This window comes from Erythranthe guttata, chromosome 1 (genome assembly GCF_056151865.1).
Source record: "Erythranthe guttata isolate IM_541 chromosome 1, IM_541, whole genome shotgun sequence".
In the NCBI taxonomy this organism is placed as follows: Eukaryota; Viridiplantae; Streptophyta; class Magnoliopsida; order Lamiales; family Phrymaceae; genus Erythranthe; species Erythranthe guttata.
The window spans coordinates 2,625,952-2,645,879 of NC_142533.1; the positions used below are offsets into that span (position 1 = coordinate 2,625,952).

Below are 19,928 nucleotides of genomic sequence, written 5' to 3' on the forward strand. Positions count from 1 at the left end.
TGTTCATAGAAAACACCTTTGGTCCTTCATGTTTCATAAATTCAACATTTATAGTCATTCCCATCAAAAATCCGTTAGCACTAGCGGAATCAAGCGTGTGCCTTTCACTAACTTAACTGACAAACTAACGGTAAATTGATGGAAATGACAAAAAATGTTAAATTATTGAAACATAAGGGACCAAATGTGTTTTAATTTTCTGAACACAGATGATGAAATATGAAATCAATGCAAAATTGTAATTTCTCCGTATCATATATAATATACAATCTCTAATCCCAACCCAAAGAAAACCGAAATATTGAATTTATTACTACTAAATGTGTACACAATTTAGCTTAAAATCAACATTATTATCACCTAATTAATTAACTAATCATTCAAATTAATCATTTTTTTTATTCAGCCACAAATCCGAGGAACAGTCCAAAACCTAGTACTGACATTCCTCTCTCCACCAATAGGAATCGAGATATTATACCTCTTCCAATCATCAATCACCATTTTAATATCATGGATCTTGTTTTCCATCCCAATGCAGCAATTCGCATGCATTGTTACGACCCGATCCAGATCTTTGCTCGGTTCGCAGAACCCGCCGAACTCGGCGGTATCCAAGAACCGCATCTCCAGTCCGATCCGTTTGATGAACGGGTTCATTTTTATCACGTCCAGCACGTCCTGGTCGTGCTTCCCAGGGAAATAGTCTCGACCCGTGTGCCAGAATTTGTAGAACTGGATCGTCCGATTGTTCGACTTCACGTAGTTGAACCCACCGTTCGGCGAGTTGTTCAAGTTGGTGTAGTTGAACCAGTAGTGGTCGCATGCGATTTGGAAGTCGCCGTTGGGATGGAATCTTTCGAATGGATTCCTTAGCCACATTACATCAGCATCCTAAATATATATGTATGTATTAAATTTAAATAATTGTAATTACGAAAAATCTTTCGTTTTGACAAATTACATCCACCCCCTACAGTTTGTAAATTTCTTACATCCAACCCCCTACAACAAGGGTGTTAATGTAAGAATCTACAAATTACATGGAGTGGACGTAAGTATGGGAAAATGGGGGGGGGGGTGTAAATAGACCTTACTTCAGGGGAGTTTGTAATTTACACAATTATATAATTGACCCATATATATACGAATATAATGAATTATATTATAGAGCGATAACTTTATATATCTTTCAAATTTCAAAATATAGGAAGATTGAAGACCATATATTATAAGTATAATCCAGGGGCGGACCCAGGGGCTAAAATATGGGGTGAATAAAGAGAAGGAATAAAAATATTTTTTATATGCTAAAGGCGTACAAATTTTAAATTGGGGGGCAAAGTCTATAAATTAATAGATAAATACCAAAATGCAATAAAGAAAAAGTAATAAAAAATAGGTATTAAATTTTTTTTGCAGGGGCAGGAGCCCACCCTAGGCCCCCCATGTGGTTCCGCCCCTGATAGTATAATCAATCCTTTTATACGAAAGTCGTTAAGTCTTGATCGTTTGCATGAGTCCGATTATATATTATATCATCTTTCTACTGACTAACTAATTATTAAGTTAAAGTAGTATACTAAATTTGTTAGAATTTGGTGCATAATATAATTAATCCCTCGTCGCTAATTTATAAGTCGTTTTAAATTTCACGATTCGAAATGTAGTTAGTCAAATATAATAGTAACGTAACAATCGAAATTAACTTAAAAAAAGGGAAGGGCATAGAAAAATTGAGTACCGTGAAAACGAAATCGTATCCCAACTGAAGAACGGTGTGAAGAAAGTCGATCCTTCGCCACATCATCTTCAAATAATCCTCGCTCATGAAATGCGCTTCCCCTGAAAAGTCGATGCCTTCGGTGGTGAGGGCGTAACAGTGAAGGCGCACTTCCAAACACCGAGAATACGCCTTTTGGTCCAACGCGACAACCAATACGTGCTTCAATAGATCTTGAGTCCCGTTTCCGATTTTGAAGCTCTCTAAAAACAAATCGAATATCGAATTCGGCTCTGTCCATGCTGCATTTAGGGTTGTGATTATCACTGTTTTGTTGTCCTTCATTGCTGCTGATTTTAGTGTTTTCTCCAATTCATTCTCCTCATTTACCTATTTTAATTTTATTATTTATCCAAAAAAAAAATTAAAAAATTGAAAGAAAAATCGAACACTTGAAATATTTGGTGTTACGATATATGATTAAATTTTGTCAAATATAACCATACGAGAGACGTAAACCATACTAGTTAGGCTGACCATGCAGTGTGACGAACTCAACCTAACGACTGTTGGCAAAGAGATTCGAACTTGACAATTGATCAACATCGTTGACTAACACTGTGCGTGTTATATATATATATATATATATATATATATATATATATATATATATATATATATATATATATATATATATATATATATATTCTCAGAGATATATACTGAATTTCGACTATTTATATATATTGATATGTAATGAGGATTGATCATTTACTAGATATATAGCTGAAAAAAGTTTCTGGCAACAATATATATACATTCTTTTTTCCTATTGAAACTTTCAAGAAAATTATTACCAGTAATATATTGGAATTTATTGCATTCGGCATCTATGTATTTTCTAATTAACAAAAAATCGCTTATAATTCAATTTGATTCGGCAAACTACCCCAAAGAACTCACTTTTAAGGGATTGCGTGCCTAAAAAATGTACTATGTGGGGGCTTTTTGCTACAATTTATATCACGAGGGGTCTTTTTAGCAATTCAATAAAAATCAGGGGTAGAAAATGCAATAAACTCTACATTGTTATACACACACTATTACCCAGTTTACACTTTACACTAAAAAAATTAAAAAAACACACACACACATACACATATATATACACGCACGTTTGAGTGTGTGAAATATGTGTGAAAGTCGGATCCGCTTGACCAATATCACTTGATCATACACCATTGAATAACAATTAGCGACGAAATTAAAGAGCGTACGAAAATTAGCGACGGAAACTTACAGAAGATGAATTGCAGACGGAATGGTATGCATGAGAAGAAAAGGAGAAGGAAGAGTAAATCGATCGTCGCAGAATCTGGAAAGGGCTCTCAGAAGCTTGATAAAGCATAAATGACGTCAGCGTGACCATAGCGCTCAGCACCACCACTTTCAGGAGGTGGTGGTTGAAGAACAAATGCCTCAGGTGGTGGTAGTGGTAATCGCCGCCGCCGCCGCCGCCCAACTCCGGCGACAATTGCTTGCTTTTTCTTCCACATTCTGAATCCATGAATTGATTGCTGATGGTTTGAATTGTAAATCTGTAATTAAATTTATTGGATTTGGATGGGGTTTGAGTGAAGGTGACCCGGGAGTGGGAATTAGATATAATTGAAAGATTAGTGTGTGTTTAATTAAGGAAATTGTTAATTAATATGGGATTAGGAATGATTTAATTCCTTCGTTATCTACACTAACTCCCCCTATTAATTAGTGGATGCCAAGGGTTTGCATTGTTATTTTTCTCTTCCATATCTTTTAGTAATTATTAAATGTTGATGCCGAGAAAATTAATGGTTAATAATCATCAAGTATAACATCAAATAAATCTTACTATAACTTCATTTTCGTTAATAATTTAAATTAAATTAAATCTCAAGGTTATCTATGTTGGGATGTGAAGCCCAGAATTCAATGAAAATTCGCAAGAGGTTCTAGATTAGCCGGTTTTAATTTTATTAACATGCTTTGATTAGATTCGTTTAAAGCGGAATAAATCTAATCTAGCAACTTACAGTTTTCGCGAGCAGATCCGTTTCTATCTTCGGCAATTCGGGAATAAATGTTTGCTCTAAAAAACCTATAATCTTCTATTGTATATCCCGGATTAATAATTCTTCTACAAGGGTGGACTTGTACTTGAAGAAATCTAAATCTATAATCGAGAAATTTAGAGAGAAAAGAAGAAGAGAAAATTTTATTTTCTTCCAACGTGTAGTAGGCGTGTAGCAATTAATTATCCTCTCACCAACCTAATTTCTATTATATATAGCACAAGGAATTAGAGTCCCACATAGAGAGGATTACATGGAAACAAATCCCACTCCTTCTATAACTCTATATAGTCGAAAATTATAATCCAAAGGGGACTTAATTTTCGGCTATATTAATTCCAATATATAATATTAGTTGAACTTTATTTTCTCGATTAATTAGAAAATCCATTGGGCTACAATAGGGACTAAAGGAGAAAATATAAATCGGGCAACTAATAATTAATTAAATCCAAACTCTTAAAAGAATTTATTTAATTAATCATTAAATAATTATTTATTTTCCACTACCAAATAATTATTGAACTCCCGTTTATATTCTCAAATATTACATTCGAGCTCCGGTCGATCATTACTTAGATTCTCCCCACATTAAGATATCTTATAACCACCAAATAATTTATTCACTGCTAAATAAATTAAATGGTTTCTTTTCATGAGTCTTGCCCGCTTAACTTATTTGAGTATGCCGGATACGAAATCCACCTGGCCAGGACTTGGCATAAACAAATCTTATAAGCTACTCAAGGGTTATTATCAATCTCATATTTCAGAGATGTGGATTCCTTTCGATAATTAATTTCCACCTATTAATTCTTAATGTCTCTACCCAACGCACCGGGGGCCATTTGACTCAATATAGGAATCTCTCCCATTGTGACATCAAAGTAGAGATCATCAATTAAATATGTACGTTGTTAATTATCTAGGGATTAAGAGAGTAAGTAATTTACTGTCAACTAGAAATAATACAGTTTCATTTTGAACAGTGATGAAACAATTATTTCACTTTGTCCGGTTCAACACATGCCGGGTGTGCTAGCACAATAAGTCAAAACAATAACTACAAAAGTTATTCGCTGTTTACTGTGAACAAGACCAATCACTTAAATATTGTGCTACAATCTTTTACCAATGGTTAGTCCATTCCCATCTAGATTGTGAACGTTTATCTTTATATTCTAAACGAACTTTCAAAATGATCTTTCTGTGCGCCGTAGCACACCATTTCGAATAATATTAGAATAATATTAGACTTATGCTTTTAATTAATTGACAAACAATCAATTAAATGTATTGAGTACCCTAGTGCAGATTCTCATAAAATGATAATAAACTATTTTATTAATTCAGTAATAAAACTACGAAGCTAAAAGCGAGACTTTTAGTCTACTATCCTAACAATCTATATATGTGTTTTTTGTATTATATATTAGAAGTTATTATAATTTTTAATTTTCCAAAATTTAGCATAAATAATAATCAAGTGACCAAATAAAGAGTTAAATTTATCATCACATAATAAAAAATAAAATAAAAAAAACAATTAGTATAGTGGTTATGATCACTTCACCACAATGAAAAATTTCACATAAAACTTGCAATTTCTTTTTATTTTTTTAGTTTTCCGATAGAAAGAACACCGGAAGGGTTTAAAGGCGCAATGTCGTCCTTATTTCCATAATGCCGTTAGGGACCCAATCTAGTGGTCGTTGCTTATCGTGGAGATGCACGTATGGACACCGCGGACTCACATCATCCAGGACCGACTCCACCAACATAACGCCGTCGGAGGCCCAATCATCTGCGTTATGCGTAACATGGAACCCCATCTCCTCAACTTGAGCACCTTCTCGTCCGTCCCCAATGGCAAGTCCTTAATATCGATTCGCACCCCAAATAGTATACCTAACATCTCTAAAGGGGTAGGCAAATGTATACTCCCATGTAGGGGTGCAAGTTGCAACGGAATTTCCAATTTCCGTCAGTTCCGGTTCGAAAAGTTTTGATTTTGGAACAACTTTTTTCATTCCAACTTTCGAAATTCTGATTTCAGAATTTTTCCGATTTTTTTTGGATTGGAATTGGAATTATATAAAATAAATTTGGAGTTTCCGATTTCCGATCCGATTTAATTCTGAAATTGTAAATTCCGAAAATTTCCGAAAAATACAAACTATAAATAATATATATTATATAATACTTCATTTCCGAATAATACACCTATAAGTGCGAAACTGTAGTCCTATGAATTTGTTTTCCAATGCAATTTTCACTGATTCATGCATATCTTTCTCAATCGACATCCAATCTTGATAATTAAAGTTGTATTAGAAAACTAACTCAAATAAGTACAAGATTTGTGTTTTAAGTTTTGCCGAATTAAACCTTAAAAAGTGTCAAAAATTACGTTGAAGTTGAAACAATATTATTAGCACCGAAACAACATTTGCCGCATCCCATATTTGCTCAAAAAAATCCTATATAATATACAATCTCTAATTCCAACCCAAAAGGAAACCGAAATATTGAATTTATTACTACTAAATGTGTGCACAATTTAGCTTAAAATCAACATTATTACCACCTAATTAACTAATCATTCAAATAAATAATCAATATTTTTTTTTTATTAATTATTATTTTATTCAGCCACAAAACCGAGGAACAGTCCAAAACCTAGTACTGACATTCCTCTCTCCACCAATAGGAATCGAGATATTATACCTCTTCCAATCATCAATCACCATTTTAATATCATGGATCTTGTTCTCCATCCCAATGCAGCAATTCGCATGCATTGTGACGACCCGGTCCAGATCTTTGCTCGGTTCGCAGAACCCGCCGAACTCGGCCGTATCCAAGAACCGCATCTCCAACCCGATCCGTTTAATAAACGGGTTCATTTTTATGGCATTCAGCACGTCCTGGTCGTGCTTCCCGGGGAAATACTCTCGACCCGTGTGCCAGAATTTGTAGAATTGGATGGTCCGATTGTTCGACTTCACGTAGTTGAACCCGCCGTTCGGTGAGTTGTTCACGTCGGTGTAGTTGAACCAGTAGTGGTCGCACGCGATTTGGAAGTCGCCGTCCGGATGGAATCTTTCGAATGGATTCCTTAGCCACATTACGTCAGCATCCTAAATATATATGTATGTGTCAAATTTAAATAAAATATCTGGGGATAAAACGTAATTACAAAAAATCTTTCGCTTTAAGAAATTACATCCATCTCCCTGCAGTTTGTAAATTTTGTACATCTAATCCCCTTAAAAGGGTGTTTAATGTAAGAAATTTACACATTACATGGAGTGGATGTAATTATGGAAAAATGGGGGGGGGGGGGGTGTTTCGTAAATAGACCTTACATCAGGGGAGTTTGTAATTTACACAATTATATAATTGACCCAGATATATACGGATATAAAGAATTATATTATAGAGCGATAACTATATATATCTTCAAATTTCAAAATATATGAAGATTGAAGACCATATATTATTAATATAATCCAGGGCGGATCCAATGGCTTTTAGTTGGGGGACCAAAGTATGGGGTGAATAAAGAGAAGGAAAAAAAAATTATGGGTTAAAAGTATACAAATTTTAAATTTTGAGGGGCAAAGTCTTTAAATTAATAGATAAATACCAAAATGCAATAAAACATAATATAAAATAGGTGATAATTTTTTTTCCTGTAGGGGCGGGAGCTACCCCTCCCAGGCCCCACGTGGTTTCGCCCTTGGTATAATCAATCCTTTTATACGTAAGTCTTGATCGTTTCCGATTATATATTATATCATCTTCCTACTCACTAATTAATTATTAAGTTAAAGTAGTATACTAAATTTGTTAGAATTTGGTGCATAATATAATTAATCCCTCCATATCGTCGCTAATATATAAGTCGTTTTAAATTTCACGATTCGAAATGTAGTTAGTCAAGTATAATAGTAACAATCGCAATTAAAAAAAAAAAAAAAGGGAAGGGCATAGAAAAATCGAGAGTACCGTGAAAACGAAATCGTATCCCAACTGAAGAACGGTGTGAAGAAAATCGATCCTACGCCACATCATCTTCAAATAATCCTCGCTCATGAAATGCGCTTCCCCTGAAAAGTCGATGCCTTCGGTGGTGAGGGCGTAACAGTGAAGTTGCACTTCCAAACAACGAGAGTACGCCTTTTGGTCCAACGCGACAACCAATACGTGCTTCAATAGATCTTGAGTTCCGTTTCCGATTTTAAAGCTCTCTAAAAACAAATCGAATATCGAATTCGGCTCTGTCCATGCTGCATTTAGGGTTGTGATTATCACTGTTTTGTTGTCCTTCATTGCTGCTGATTTTAGTGTTTTCTCCAATTCATTCTCCTCATTTGCCTATTTTAATTTTATTATTTATCCAAAAAAAAAATATTACAAAATTGAAAGAAAAATCAAACACTTGAAATATTTGGAGTTACCATATATGATTAATTAAATTTTGTGCAGTATAAAAATTCAACATCGGTTTTTTTTTTTTTTTTTTTTTTTTTTAAGGAACCCTCAGCCAACTATGTAGGTATGCTGGGTAAATATACACTATCTGGACTTAACGACTAGTGACAATTCAACATCGATGGAGACACGTGGGGTAATTGAAAATGAAAAATCAAGAAGGAATTATTTGAAAATGGAAGATTGTTTTAATTTATTCGGAACGCATAATCAAGCATTCTAGAATATACTTTTTCTTATTCAATTAAAATATATTTTTAATTAATATATATAGTCAAGGCACAGGATTTTGAATATTTGCATTATTAATTAGATATAGGTAGCTTGTACTCCACATATTAAATGTTATCTATTTCAATATTTTGATTTATTTCAACACCAACCAAATTGAACGATAAATATCCTCAAATATTTAAACTAAACCAAAAAAATCCACCTCTAAAACCTAATTCATTATCTAATCATGCTTATTAATTAATCATAAATATTATTACGTACAATGAATAAAAAAATTTAGAATAAATTAATATAGTATATATATATAGCTCACCGGAGAAGAAACATTTACGACGGCAGCACGATTATCGCAAGACGGCGAAGATATATTTCCTGAAGTATTATTATTAAATTCCTTAGGCCCCGAAAATGAATAAGACCTAAATAACTGCGTAGGATATCCGGATTGATTGATCAAAACAAGGCACGTAACGCCCACCACCATGAATATCAACGTACTTTTAACGGCCGTGCTAGAGAAATACTGGTGGTGAATGCTCGAGTCGTGGTGGTTGTCCTGGCGGTAACCACCAGACTCGAGGATGTCCTCACCGTCTTTAGAGTTAGAACCACCAGCGCCGCCGCCTCGGGCAGCTGAATCCATATCTTTTTTTTTATTTGACTTGGCTTGTAGTTGCAAGATATTATGTTTGAGCAAATTAATAAAGTGTAGAACTAGTATATATATATTAAGATGGTAGTCAACTTTTATTTAGCTATGACTATTATTACTAGAAGAGCCTTGCCTAATTTTATTTATTTATTTATTTATTTAATTTTGTTTAATTATATTGTACAAGTGGATGTATTATTAGATGGTTTGATCAAGTGAACAATATATACTTTGATTTATGTTACCTATATACCTAACTAAATTAGCTTGGACAATGCAACTTCAAGTTTCAACTATGGCAACTATATATATAATATTAATATATTATTGTGTAAAGTGTTTATCAATTTTATTGTTTTTTATTTTATAAAATGCTTATAAATTATTAATGTTTACGGATTCCATGTTTTTGCCCAATATAATGTTTATATATTCATAATGTAAATTCCAATATATGTTTGACTGGAATAAAAATTAAAGGCAGCACCAATTAACACGTAAGAAGATTATATTAATCTTAATTTTGATTGTCTTGGTCTGTCCACATCTTATGGGCCATTTTATAATTACTAAAAAATTAGAAACATGTATTTTTGTTTGTTTCCTAATTGTTTACATATGGTTTAATGATCAATTTCAAAATGACAGACTAATAGTTGATAGTAAAATTTATTTTGAATGTATATATATAAAAAATTGTATATAAATAAAAACTTATATAGATTTATATAGCATATTTATAAATATAACCCAATACTTTTAATATTTACATGTTTCTCTCAAACTCCCGTATTCCCATTTTTCGAAGATGTCGTTTTCCCGTATCGTCATTTCCATTCAGTGTGGAAAAATTGCAATTCGCCATCACATCTCATGTTGCTTTCGGGTTCCATTAGCCGACCTCTTCAGACTTCAATCCACATCAATTTATTGCATTTTTTTTTTCCTTGGGCTTCATTTTCTACATACCTTTCATTTTTTGTTTTTGATAAGCAAATGCAATATGACATTAATTAAACGAAAGGGAAAGAGTCAACGATGGGCTACCCTCCGTCACAGAAACATGAGATGGGAATTTTCTACATATCTTTCATTTATTTCATAATATAATTTTCAATGTATATATATATATATACATATGTGTGTGTGTGTGTGTGTGTGTGCAAAATTCATGAAGGTACGAGTGATTTGTGCAGAAAAAAATAAGAGGCTTCCAATGTATACTGTAAACATTAACAAAAGGAAACAAGAAAGCATTATCTTATAAAATTCCTCCAATAAATGTTTACATTTGAATGTCAACTTCATCTTAAATATGCAGTAAATACAAGTCTTTCTCAATATACATCAACTTAAAATATGCAGTTCTTCATCTTTGCTCGTGTACTCGATTAAGATCGATAAAGCGTCACCACATAACAACGAGAGTAGTTACTAGTATAACGACGATCGTGAAATATACATCTACGGTTGTAACCTTTAATTCAGTGTAATAAGACACGAATAAATCCAAAAGACTTCCATTAAAAAAAATATAAGGTGGCGTCTACAAAGTATAAATAATAATTAATACTCAATTTCTTTATCATACTCATTACCAGTTGAAAGATTAAAGCGTTCATATCCATCTCCTTCGGTTTCGTGAGCTCTGTGCTCCTTGGAACCACCTATCCCACCCTACATCCGCCGGCCCTCTGCTCCTGCACAAAAAATATGTATAAATTAATATTTATATATATTTTTTTAATGGTTGGTAATTGAAAAGAGTGGATTTTTTTTTTCATATTTTTGCAAAAAGAAATTCTTACACTGGAAGTAGAGCATCTGGAACAGAGTCTATGTTCGATACGAATCTGTTTCAGGGAGAAGTAGACAGTAAAGTAAGTGACATCGAACTCGATATTATTATTTGAATTTAAATGAAACATTATGCACATGTTATATGCAATACAAGTAATGCTACATAAAATTTGGAATAGAATATCTGAACGGTCTTCGACATTCTTAAAAATCGGTCTCGATTTTCTGATCACTCGAAAACTTCTCCTCTTGTTTGTATATTGAAAGTGTGAATTGCAACCTCCAACAAAAACTGAAACAACAATCACTTGCGTCACTGATTTACTAACCATGGTTTGAGCAGTCTCGACTCTTGACTCGTCTTTCTTTTCTTTTTTTTAATCTCAGTGGTTTATCGCATCCAAATTTATATTTTGGTGAATATTTCTTTTATATCGAACTTAGTAGGCCAAAAAAAAAAACCGAAAACTGATCAAGAAATTGATTTGCTTATTATTTAAAGTAAACAATTACTATATATGCGATTTTTTCGTATATTTATCGTATTGAGTTGTTCCACATGTATTATAACTGCATGGACTATGAACAAAAAAGGCATAACAATCGACTAAAACATCGTTTCTGATTCGTTATTTCAATTTTCACCTGAATCAATTAAGAGCGCTATCGGGCAAAATCGAGAAAAGTGTTATCATTGTATCAATCAAAACCTAAAGTGACGAATAAATCGAAACATTTTTTTTTTCTCCAATGCAACAAATTATCTTAAGCTATGCAGTTAAACAAACACCTTAAACTAAACACACAAAATTCATCCATTATATACTTCAATTGAAAAAATAAAAAAATTGGGGGCTTACTCTTGGCAAATAGTAGAGACTCCACCGGTAGAATCAAGCTCGTCTAGCTCATCCTTCACAAGAAAAAAAATTAATAAATTAATTAATCATAATAAAATCTGGGAGAAAATATACCAGAGAAGCTGAAAAGATAATTAACCTGGATTAATTGGATTTGCTGATTGAGGAAAGAAATTGCAGCAACCATTCGATGCTTTCCCATGGGTCCCGCTGCCGCCGGCGTCCTATTTACTGATTCGTGAGAAGATTGCATTGCCGGCGACGAGGAAGAGGAGGATGAGGCGTGGTTGTTTCGCTGCTCGGCCGATTGCGGCGGAGCTGGCTCCATCAGCCACCGCGCTCTGTGGTGGATTTAGGTCGGAAGTTGGGGAAAATGGGGAAAAATGAAAAATAGATCAGAGAAAAGTAGATCAGGACTCAGAACTCAGAAGTGACGTGGAAATTGGTGGGAAGATGATGAATCTTGGGATTAAGTTGTAAGTATCTGTGTATGTATGTATGTATGTACATTTAATATCTGTGAATTTATTTTATTTTTATTTACTTATTTACTTATTTATTTATTTGTATTTGTATATTGGATTTTATATGAGCATATATTCCAATGGGCTAAATTGATGGGCTTGCTGATTTTAATGGGCCTTTTAGCTACAAAAATAGTGGGCTGGCAGTTGGGTTAGCGGAGTTCAAATTGAAAACTCAATAAATATTTAAATAAATTTCAATAATTATACGACTCGATTCGTTTCTATCCTTAATTAAGATTTGATCATATTTAGTCATGATAAAATACAAACGGAGAAGAGTTCACAAAAATGAGAAGCATATCAAAATTGTAGAAAATTAAGTGATATTTGTTTGTTGGGTAAATTACCACCACCCCTTGATGTAAAATTAAATTACGAAAAAACCCCCTTATGTTTGGGTAATTACATCCATCCATCGACTATGAAATATGTTATGCGTCTACATTTATCGTGTCAAATTCAGCATAATCGTCTAGATTTCGTGGATTGTTCTCTAGTTTGTACTTGTTTTGTGCAAAATGCATTTTTTTGATGTACCACAATCTGATATTTAGAAGCCAAGAAATACATATGATCATTTTGCTTCAAAATGCGGAGGTGAATGAGATAAAACGAGTACAAATTGAAAAATATTCCACACAATCTAAAAGATTTCACTAAATTTAACACCGCAAGACGGGACATATAAGAAGATTCATAGTTAAAGAGAGCGGTTGTAATTATCCAAACATGAGGAATTCTATCGTAATTTAATTTTGCCTCAGGGGTGGCCATAATTTACGGTTTTTTATTTTTTAGGAAAGACAAATTTTACTGTAGTAGTCAATTTTATTTTTTACTGTAAAGAGAAACTATAGAAGTTGTGTTGAAAATTATTTTCGGAAATAACAAACACGAACTCGTACCCGAAAAATGATAAAATTGAAAGAAAACCGAACCAAACATTGTAAAAAAAAAAAAAAAAGAAAAATCAATAAAAATTGGAAATTTCAATTTTAACCTTAGTATAGATTAAAATTGACAAATCCCAATTACTATTTTTCTCGACCCACACATCCAATGGCGATGCCAGCAGCAACAGCTTCTGCAAAATCACTTATCAAGAAGCTGCTCTTCCATTCCCCATCCGCACGGCCGCCGATTATCTCCCCTCTTCGATTCTCCTCCGCCTCCACCATAACCAAAGCAACATACGGTAGTATCACAAGCAAAAGCAGAAGCAGAAGCGAGCCGACTAAAAAGCAGAAGCAGAAAGCAGATCAGTTGTTGAAGAGGCGAACGCGCTCGGAGAGAGAGATCGACGAGGATGACTTCTCGAAGCTTTACGGAAATGACGATTCTGCCCATGTACCCGTCATGCTCGGCGAAGTTCTCGACGTTTTCGCTTCGATTTCACTCAAATCGTTCGTCGACTGCACTCTCGGCGCCGCCGGCCACTCCGTTGCGGTTGGTTAATTATTTCAATTTTTTTTTAATTTGTTTGTTTTTTTATTTCGTTTTTTATTTTGTTTTTTGCAATTGTTGTTGAGGTGATTGGGAATTGAAATTATTAGGGCAGAGAAGAATTTTTATTGGGGATTTTTCATGACATTGGTTAATTAATGTGTGCATATAGGAGGTGTAAACGAATATGACTGGAGCCAAATGCATGTTTGTTCAAGCTCGTTTGAATTTTTGTCGAGCTTTTAAAGTTGTGTTTGAGTTAGGTTTGATAAGGAAAACTCGAACGAGCTGTGTGTATATGTTTTGTAATGGTGCAGTTTGGGATGAATAGGGATGAAGATTGAAACATAAATTCCTGATTCCGCCGATTCCCATCCGAGAATTTCCGATTTTGGAACAACATTTCATTCCGTATGTTCCTGATGTCCGAAATTTTCCGATTTGTTTTGGGACGGAATTGGAATACATGTTAGATTCCGATAATATTTCCGAATATTCCAACTTTTTTTTCAGAAAATTACACTTATAATATCCATATTTATTATGCATTTTATATTACAGATGACCACAAAATTGGCCGAGTTGCACCAATTCCGATAAAAAAAAAAATCCCGATTTTGGAACAAATATTTCATTCCGATACTGAAATTCCGATTTTTTATTTTTCAAATTTTTTTTGGAACGGGATTGGAATTAGTTTTGCACTTTCGTAATAAATTGGAATTATTCCGAAACTGCTATTTCCGATTCGATCCGTCCAATTTCAACCCATAGGTATGAAGGAGCTGGTATTTCTGGGAATGTAAAATTGATCGTTGATAATAAATTTGATGTATTATAATGGTGCAATTAGGTAAGAAAGAGCCCGTATTTCCTCAAGTATTATAATCGTGATATCAACGTGTAGGCTATGGATTATAACGGAGAAAACTAGAATCGCATAGAAGTTTCTAGAACTAATTATGCTGCAACATGTATAACGGCTAAGGTTTAAGCTTCCTTTGCTGCAAATGCAGATGATTAAAGCCCATCCAGAAATGGAATTTTACGTCGGGCTCGATGTCGATCCTGTTGCCCATCAAATAGCTCAAGCTCAAATAAACAATATCTTGCAAATAGACTCCGATCACTCTACAAAAAAATTACGAGTACATACGCACTTGAAGAACTTCAAGAATATTCAAGACGTGCTTCGTGAAATTGATGGGGATATATTGAATACTGGAGTTCACGGAATTTTAATGGACTTGGGTATGTCATCCATGCAGGTATACACTACAAGCTATAATTTTGTGCTAAGATAATAAATCAATATGCCAAGTGTCTTTTTCTTACTCGTCGTTTGCAGGTAAACAATGCTGAAAGAGGGTTTAGTGTTCTCTGTGATGGACCTCTCGATATGCGGATGAATCCCCAGGTATATCATAAATGAAAATTATTCCAGATTTTTTTGCAAAAATTAGCGTCATTTTTTTTTTCTTCCGGATTCTTCTTTATTTTGTTAAGGGGGGAATGTGTGTAGTTCATATAGCTCAACTGATCGAAGCAGGCTAATTGACAGGCCAATTTGAAGGCAGAGGACATTCTAAATTTTTGGCCAGATACCGAAGTAGGGAGAATTTTACGAGATTACGGTGAAGAAAGCAATTGGTTCTCTCTCCAAAAGAAAATTGTCAACGCCCGTTTGACCGGTGGATTGCATTCTACACGCGAACTAGTTGACCTTATTCGGAGGTCAACTTCCTGGACAAGAGGTGGGTCCCTTTTCCTCCTCCTTTCCATTTTCAATAGAATTTCTAATTAAAAAAAAAAAAAAAACGACACGTATGAATTTTTAACAGGAGGGAGGCAAGGTTGGATCAAGACTGCCACGCGGGTTTTTCAAGGTCTTCGAATAGCTGTGAATGACGAACTCAACACGTTGAAAGATTCGATTCATTCTAGTTTTGATTCTCTCTCTTCTGGTGGGAGATTAGCTGTTATATCATTCCATAGCTTGGAAGATAGAATTGTGAAGCAGACGTTTTTGGACATTGTAAACTGCGGTGATGGTGAAGGAGGCGAGGGGCGTTTGAGTAATTCTACGAAATTCGATTCGTACAAGGAGAAAGAAGTGTGGATAAAGCAGATGGTGCAAGGGTCGAATGCGGTTGTACTGACAAAGAGGCCCGTAACACCGTCGGAATCTGAGGAGAGATTGAACCCGAGGAGTCGAAGTGCTAAACTTAGGGTAATTGAGAAAATTTGAGGCTGATTTTTTGTGTTTCATCTTGTGTTTTAATGTGACTAATACACAATTGTTTGACAATTTTTGAAATGTCATTTGTTCTAGAAGTAAGATAATTTATTTTGGTAAATTATGGCCACCCCTCAACTAATGTCAAATTACGAAAAATAAAAATTATTGTTTGAATAATTACTACCATGTCCCTCAAATATGAATATTCTTACATGTCTACTCTTATGCAAATTCAACAAGATCTTCTATTGTGGATGTTGTCTAATTTGTACTCGTTTTGTGTAAAAGATACAGTATCTAATGCACCACAAATATGATATTTACAAGTCAAGAGACACATCTTATGATCATCTTCTTGTTTCAAAATATGGAGCTCGAGTGGGGTAAAACAAGTACGAACTGAAGAATATTCTATATAATCTAGAAGATTTCACTACAAAGCAAAAAAATAAAAAAACATGGGAACTTCTTTGTAACTTGACCTTACATTAAGGCGATGACCGTAATTTACCCTTTATTTTTATCTCAAAATCCATTTCTATTTTCTCGTTAATTATAAAAGTATATTAATGGAAAGAAAAATAAAATAAAAAAATAGAGAAGATTTTCGTAGACGTCATATTCAACATTAAGATTGATGCAAAAAAAAGAAAAAAAAATAAAAAAATGAATAAATTAAAAACTGTATGAAGATGAGCCACACTTAAATGGGTGATGTCGAAAAAGCCATGGATCCAATCAATATGAAAGAAGAAACCCACATCACCAAGATGTATGTAAAATACTGAATCCCCCTCATCAATGGCGGCAGCAGCTAAATACTCGCCATATCAATCGCATCTTCCCCGAGAAGTGTTTAACTCGAGAACCAGGTACTTTTTATTTTTCTTGCATTAATACATTCTAGTTCAACAGCTCCGGTAAAGATTGAATTTTGTTTTTGAAGGAAGAGAAATGGATGCGTGAAAGTGAGTGTAAAGAAGGAAAAGCTGTCGGAGTCTGGTGCGAAGAGAGCTAATCTATCCGCCGGAAAGAAGGAGAGGATCAAGATACCTAATCGCAGCGACGGCGTTAATGGCGGAAGTGGCAGTTACAGTATCAGCGAGTTTTTCAGTCATCCATCTGGAATTGAAGCGTTGCTGAACACGAGGGCCTTGCAAAGTTGCCAATCCCTTGATTCCAATTTGTACAGGTTGAATACTCTCTCTCAAATTTAGTGAAATATTGTTGCCCGTGTCGTGTTCGATAAAATTACTGAATGGCGGCGAAGGAGAAAATTGGGTTTTGAATGCCATTCTGTTACTCTTTAAGTAAAGGAGGAACTTTGAATGCTTGATCATTCGGACCTATTACAGTTTAGAGGGTTCGTTGAACGAGGGTTCGATTGATTTATTTATTATTGTATCGAATCATTCAGACTTATTTACAGATATATTTAGCGGGTTTTTCGGTTTTTTTTTTTTTGCAGCGTAGATTCTCACTTAGTTTCGTACTGATACTAGTTAATGTGCTATTTAAACTAGTGAAAATTGAATAGTAAAAGCATTGTTTGACTCAATCGTGATGTTTAATTGTTCATTAAGTATATTGGTACGTAGTATAGCGAATAATATATACGACAGGGGACATATAACCAACTATGTAGTAGTATCTTCTCGAGGAAATATTGAATTTAAAGTATTCCGTAACTTTTTTTACGTAAATACTCGACAATCGGGCACTTTACTTCTTTTGGTTTCCGTGTATGCAGGTGCGTTCTGCCACAGCTTCAACTTCTTAACTTTAGGGTTGCGCCGGTGTTGGACTTACAAGTAACTCCAAGTAGTGAAGACTGTCTAGTTGAAATGTTATCTTGTAAGGTAAGCTTGTACTAATCAGACATCACTGAAATCGAACAATGAATTAATGCGTCGGATAATTCGTCTTAACATGGGTTGCTAGGCGGGGATTCATGTGCTGCCTATACAATCAACATTATATATCCAAGTATTTTTGTTCCGTCTCGTTTTTTGGTCAACTGGTCAACGAACATTCATCAAAACAATTTTATGGCTTGATAATGCAGAAGTGAAACATAGCACATACCTATTTTTTTTTTTTTGGGTAAATTACACACACACCCCTGAGGTATGCTTAAATAACTTTAAGGTCCATGTGGTATCGATAATTACACGCACCCCTGAAACATAGTTAGAAATTTTAATGGATAATGCATTGGATACGTTATTCCGATAGAGTTCTAATGGACTATTAGTATCAGGAAGTGGTGGAGACAACAAAGAGCTATGGATGATTTAAGAAATGTTAGGGGAGCCATGTCACCCCCTAACTCTACGTTGTCTCCACTACTAGGTAAAAGTAATAGTCCGCTAGAAATCTATCGGAATAACGTATCCAATGCATTAACCCATTAGAGTTTCTAACTATGTTTCAGGGGGTGAATGTAATTATCGATACTACAAGGACCTTAAAGTTATTTAAGCATACCTCAGAGGTGTGGGTGTAATTTACGCTTTTAAAAAAAAAATTGTTTAATGTTTATCTTTAACTCGATTACTAATCCTCGAAACTATGTCAAACATTCGTTGTTGCAGTTTGAGGGTTCTGAAGTGGTGGAGCGCCAGAACGAGCACTTTTCAGGTGCATTTGACTTGGACGTTTCTATACATTTGTCTGAAGTTGAACGAACCTATTTCATTCGAAAATATATTCTACATTTGTCGTTTATGAAGAAGTTATATTGGTCATCTATTTGTGTATAAATTCCTGTTAGGGCGACTAAAGACAAACTTTCCTCTACATTACATAAATCAATTTCGACAGCTTCGGTGCTATAAATTGATTACACTCAGCGCAGAATCGCAGCGATAGTTGGAGCTTTTAATTTGGATTATTGACCTTCACTATTTTATTAATTTTTGCAGCTTCGATGAAGAATCATATAACATGGGAGACTATTGATACCGAACAATTCTTGAATGTTGATGTGAAGTTGAATCTCGTCCTCGAGGTTGGCATCCGGCTTACGTTTTTTTCTGTGACTCGTAAATCACCTTTTTTTTCATCACATTTCGAATAATTTGTTCTCATGCAGATTTACACACAGCCGTTTGCGTTACTGCCCGTGTCAGCAGTTGAGGGTCCAGGAAATATGTAAGTACTTAAAAGCTAAATTATCTAATAAGGTAATTATCCGAGAAATTAATTTTTTTTTTTATGTTGGTATCCAGAATGATGCAAACCCTAGTGGACAAGCTAGTACCTTTGCTTGTACAGCAGCTTCTGCAAAATTACGAAGAATGGATTCTTCAACAACAAATTCTTATTTCGTGATAGCAAAAATCTTTCTTATTCTACTCGTCCCATGCAATGTGAGCTAACTTCAACTATATATATACGTATATATATGTACAATATAATGCATATATATACATCAAGAAAACAAAATCATTCCAGTTGCAGAAGATGCTCTTAGTTCTTGCAGATATTGGTTACATATGATATGAAAGATAAAATTGAATCTTATATATTGCTGGATTGTTTTATAAACTTGCTTCTTAATGCATGTTATAACATTTGCAGGTGAAAACCTTATCGGTCATATGCGACGTAATGACGTTGAAGAGAGAGAAAATTTGCAGATGGCCTTTTTTTTCCGATTTTTTTTTTTTCGAAGAAGGATACAGATGATCTCATGATGTATATATAGTCGAAACCAACATACTGTATACTCATTTATACTACATAAGTTTATATAAAAGTAATTCATATTAATATTTAGGGAAAATTACGGGCACCCCCTTAGGTAAGGTCAAATTATGAAAAAACCCCTCATGTTA

The 19,928-nt window shown here is 34.2% G+C and overlaps 5 protein-coding genes across 6 annotated transcripts; 2 read left to right on the top strand and 3 right to left on the bottom strand.

Annotated features, from left to right (window-relative positions):
• Positions 1-290: 290 nt before the first annotated feature.
• Positions 291-3,449, bottom strand: LOC105957863 (uncharacterized protein At4g15970). The gene is made up of 3 exons (XM_088816578.1): positions 3,024-3,449; positions 1,745-2,113; positions 291-894 (listed from the first exon to the last, which is right to left on the bottom strand). The coding sequence occupies exons 1-3, from the start codon at positions 3,288-3,290 to the stop codon at positions 403-405; spliced, it is 1,128 nt and encodes a 375-aa protein (XP_088672704.1). The 5' UTR covers positions 3,291-3,449; the 3' UTR covers positions 291-402.
• A 2,902-nt stretch (positions 3,450-6,351) lies between these two features.
• Positions 6,352-9,414, bottom strand: LOC105957936 (uncharacterized protein At4g15970). Its single transcript, XM_012981922.2, has 3 exons — positions 8,882-9,414; positions 7,846-8,214; positions 6,352-6,974 (listed from the first exon to the last, which is right to left on the bottom strand). The coding sequence occupies exons 1-3, from the start codon at positions 9,209-9,211 to the stop codon at positions 6,483-6,485; spliced, it is 1,191 nt and encodes a 396-aa protein (XP_012837376.1). The 5' UTR covers positions 9,212-9,414; the 3' UTR covers positions 6,352-6,482.
• Positions 9,415-10,458: 1,044 nt separating this feature from the next.
• LOC105957879 (guanine nucleotide-binding protein subunit gamma 1) lies at positions 10,459-12,401 on the bottom strand. Of its 2 annotated transcripts, none has more exons than XM_012981854.2 (4): positions 12,020-12,401; positions 11,881-11,933; positions 11,029-11,073; positions 10,459-10,920 (listed from the first exon to the last, which is right to left on the bottom strand). In XM_012981854.2, exons 1-4 carry the CDS (start codon positions 12,206-12,208, stop codon positions 10,839-10,841), a joined length of 369 nt encoding a protein of 122 aa, XP_012837308.2. In that variant the 5' UTR covers positions 12,209-12,401; the 3' UTR covers positions 10,459-10,838. The 2 variants fall into 2 exon arrangements, with proteins under 2 accessions (XP_012837308.2, XP_012837309.2); XM_012981855.2 differs by having other exon boundaries at positions 10,459-10,914; positions 12,020-12,376.
• A 1,015-nt stretch (positions 12,402-13,416) lies between these two features.
• Positions 13,417-16,207, top strand: LOC105957937 (mraW methylase family protein). Its single transcript, XM_012981923.2, has 5 exons — positions 13,417-13,853; positions 14,867-15,118; positions 15,199-15,267; positions 15,412-15,604; positions 15,692-16,207. The coding sequence occupies exons 1-5, from the start codon at positions 13,467-13,469 to the stop codon at positions 16,096-16,098; spliced, it is 1,308 nt and encodes a 435-aa protein (XP_012837377.2). The 5' UTR covers positions 13,417-13,466; the 3' UTR covers positions 16,099-16,207.
• A 559-nt stretch (positions 16,208-16,766) lies between these two features.
• Positions 16,767-19,860, top strand: LOC105957938 (DUF1997 family protein, putative (DUF1997)). The gene is made up of 8 exons (XM_012981924.2): positions 16,767-16,961; positions 17,036-17,281; positions 17,840-17,948; positions 18,684-18,729; positions 19,014-19,099; positions 19,184-19,242; positions 19,320-19,460; positions 19,672-19,860. The coding sequence occupies exons 1-7, from the start codon at positions 16,891-16,893 to the stop codon at positions 19,420-19,422; spliced, it is 720 nt and encodes a 239-aa protein (XP_012837378.2). The 5' UTR covers positions 16,767-16,890; the 3' UTR covers positions 19,423-19,460; positions 19,672-19,860.
• The last annotated feature ends 68 nt before the right edge of the window (positions 19,861-19,928 follow it).

What these genes read in the sequence shown, in the direction of transcription:
- LOC105957863 (XM_088816578.1), bottom strand. Translation starts at nt 3,290, where the DNA reads ATGGATTCAGAATGTGGAAGAAAAAGCAAGCAATTGTCGCCGGAGTTG. An exon ending in CCGTCTGCAATTCATCTTCT is followed by an intron (nt 2,114 to 3,023) that starts GTAAGTTTCCGT and finishes AAATTAAAATAG; the next exon opens with GTAAATGAGGAGAATGAATT. An exon ending in GATACGATTTCGTTTTCACG is followed by an intron (nt 895 to 1,744) that starts GTACTCAATTTT and finishes ATATATATTTAG; the next exon opens with GATGCTGATGTAATGTGGCT.
- LOC105957879 (XM_012981854.2), bottom strand. Translation starts at nt 12,208, where the DNA reads ATGGAGCCAGCTCCGCCGCAATCGGCCGAGCAGCGAAACAACCACGCC. An exon ending in AGCAAATCCAATTAATCCAG is followed by an intron (nt 11,934 to 12,019) that starts GTTAATTATCTT and finishes TTTCTTGTGAAG; the next exon opens with GATGAGCTAGACGAGCTTGA. An exon ending in GTCTCTACTATTTGCCAAGA is followed by an intron (nt 11,074 to 11,880) that starts GTAAGCCCCCAA and finishes TCCCTGAAACAG; the next exon opens with ATTCGTATCGAACATAGACT.
- LOC105957937 (XM_012981923.2), top strand. Translation starts at nt 13,467, where the DNA reads ATGGCGATGCCAGCAGCAACAGCTTCTGCAAAATCACTTATCAAGAAG. An exon ending in CCGCCGGCCACTCCGTTGCG is followed by an intron (nt 13,854 to 14,866) that starts GTTGGTTAATTA and finishes CTGCAAATGCAG; the next exon opens with ATGATTAAAGCCCATCCAGA. An exon ending in GTCAACTTCCTGGACAAGAG is followed by an intron (nt 15,605 to 15,691) that starts GTGGGTCCCTTT and finishes AATTTTTAACAG; the next exon opens with GAGGGAGGCAAGGTTGGATC.
- LOC105957936 (XM_012981922.2), bottom strand. Translation starts at nt 9,211, where the DNA reads ATGGATTCAGCTGCCCGAGGCGGCGGCGCTGGTGGTTCTAACTCTAAA. An exon ending in TCGTAAATGTTTCTTCTCCG is followed by an intron (nt 8,215 to 8,881) that starts GTGAGCTATATA and finishes AAATTAAAATAG; the next exon opens with GCAAATGAGGAGAATGAATT. An exon ending in GATACGATTTCGTTTTCACG is followed by an intron (nt 6,975 to 7,845) that starts GTACTCTCGATT and finishes ATATATATTTAG; the next exon opens with GATGCTGACGTAATGTGGCT.
- LOC105957938 (XM_012981924.2), top strand. Translation starts at nt 16,891, where the DNA reads ATGGCGGCAGCAGCTAAATACTCGCCATATCAATCGCATCTTCCCCGA. An exon ending in GTGTTTAACTCGAGAACCAG is followed by an intron (nt 16,962 to 17,035) that starts GTACTTTTTATT and finishes TTGTTTTTGAAG; the next exon opens with GAAGAGAAATGGATGCGTGA. An exon ending in GTTGAGGGTCCAGGAAATAT is followed by an intron (nt 19,243 to 19,319) that starts GTAAGTACTTAA and finishes GTTGGTATCCAG; the next exon opens with AATGATGCAAACCCTAGTGG.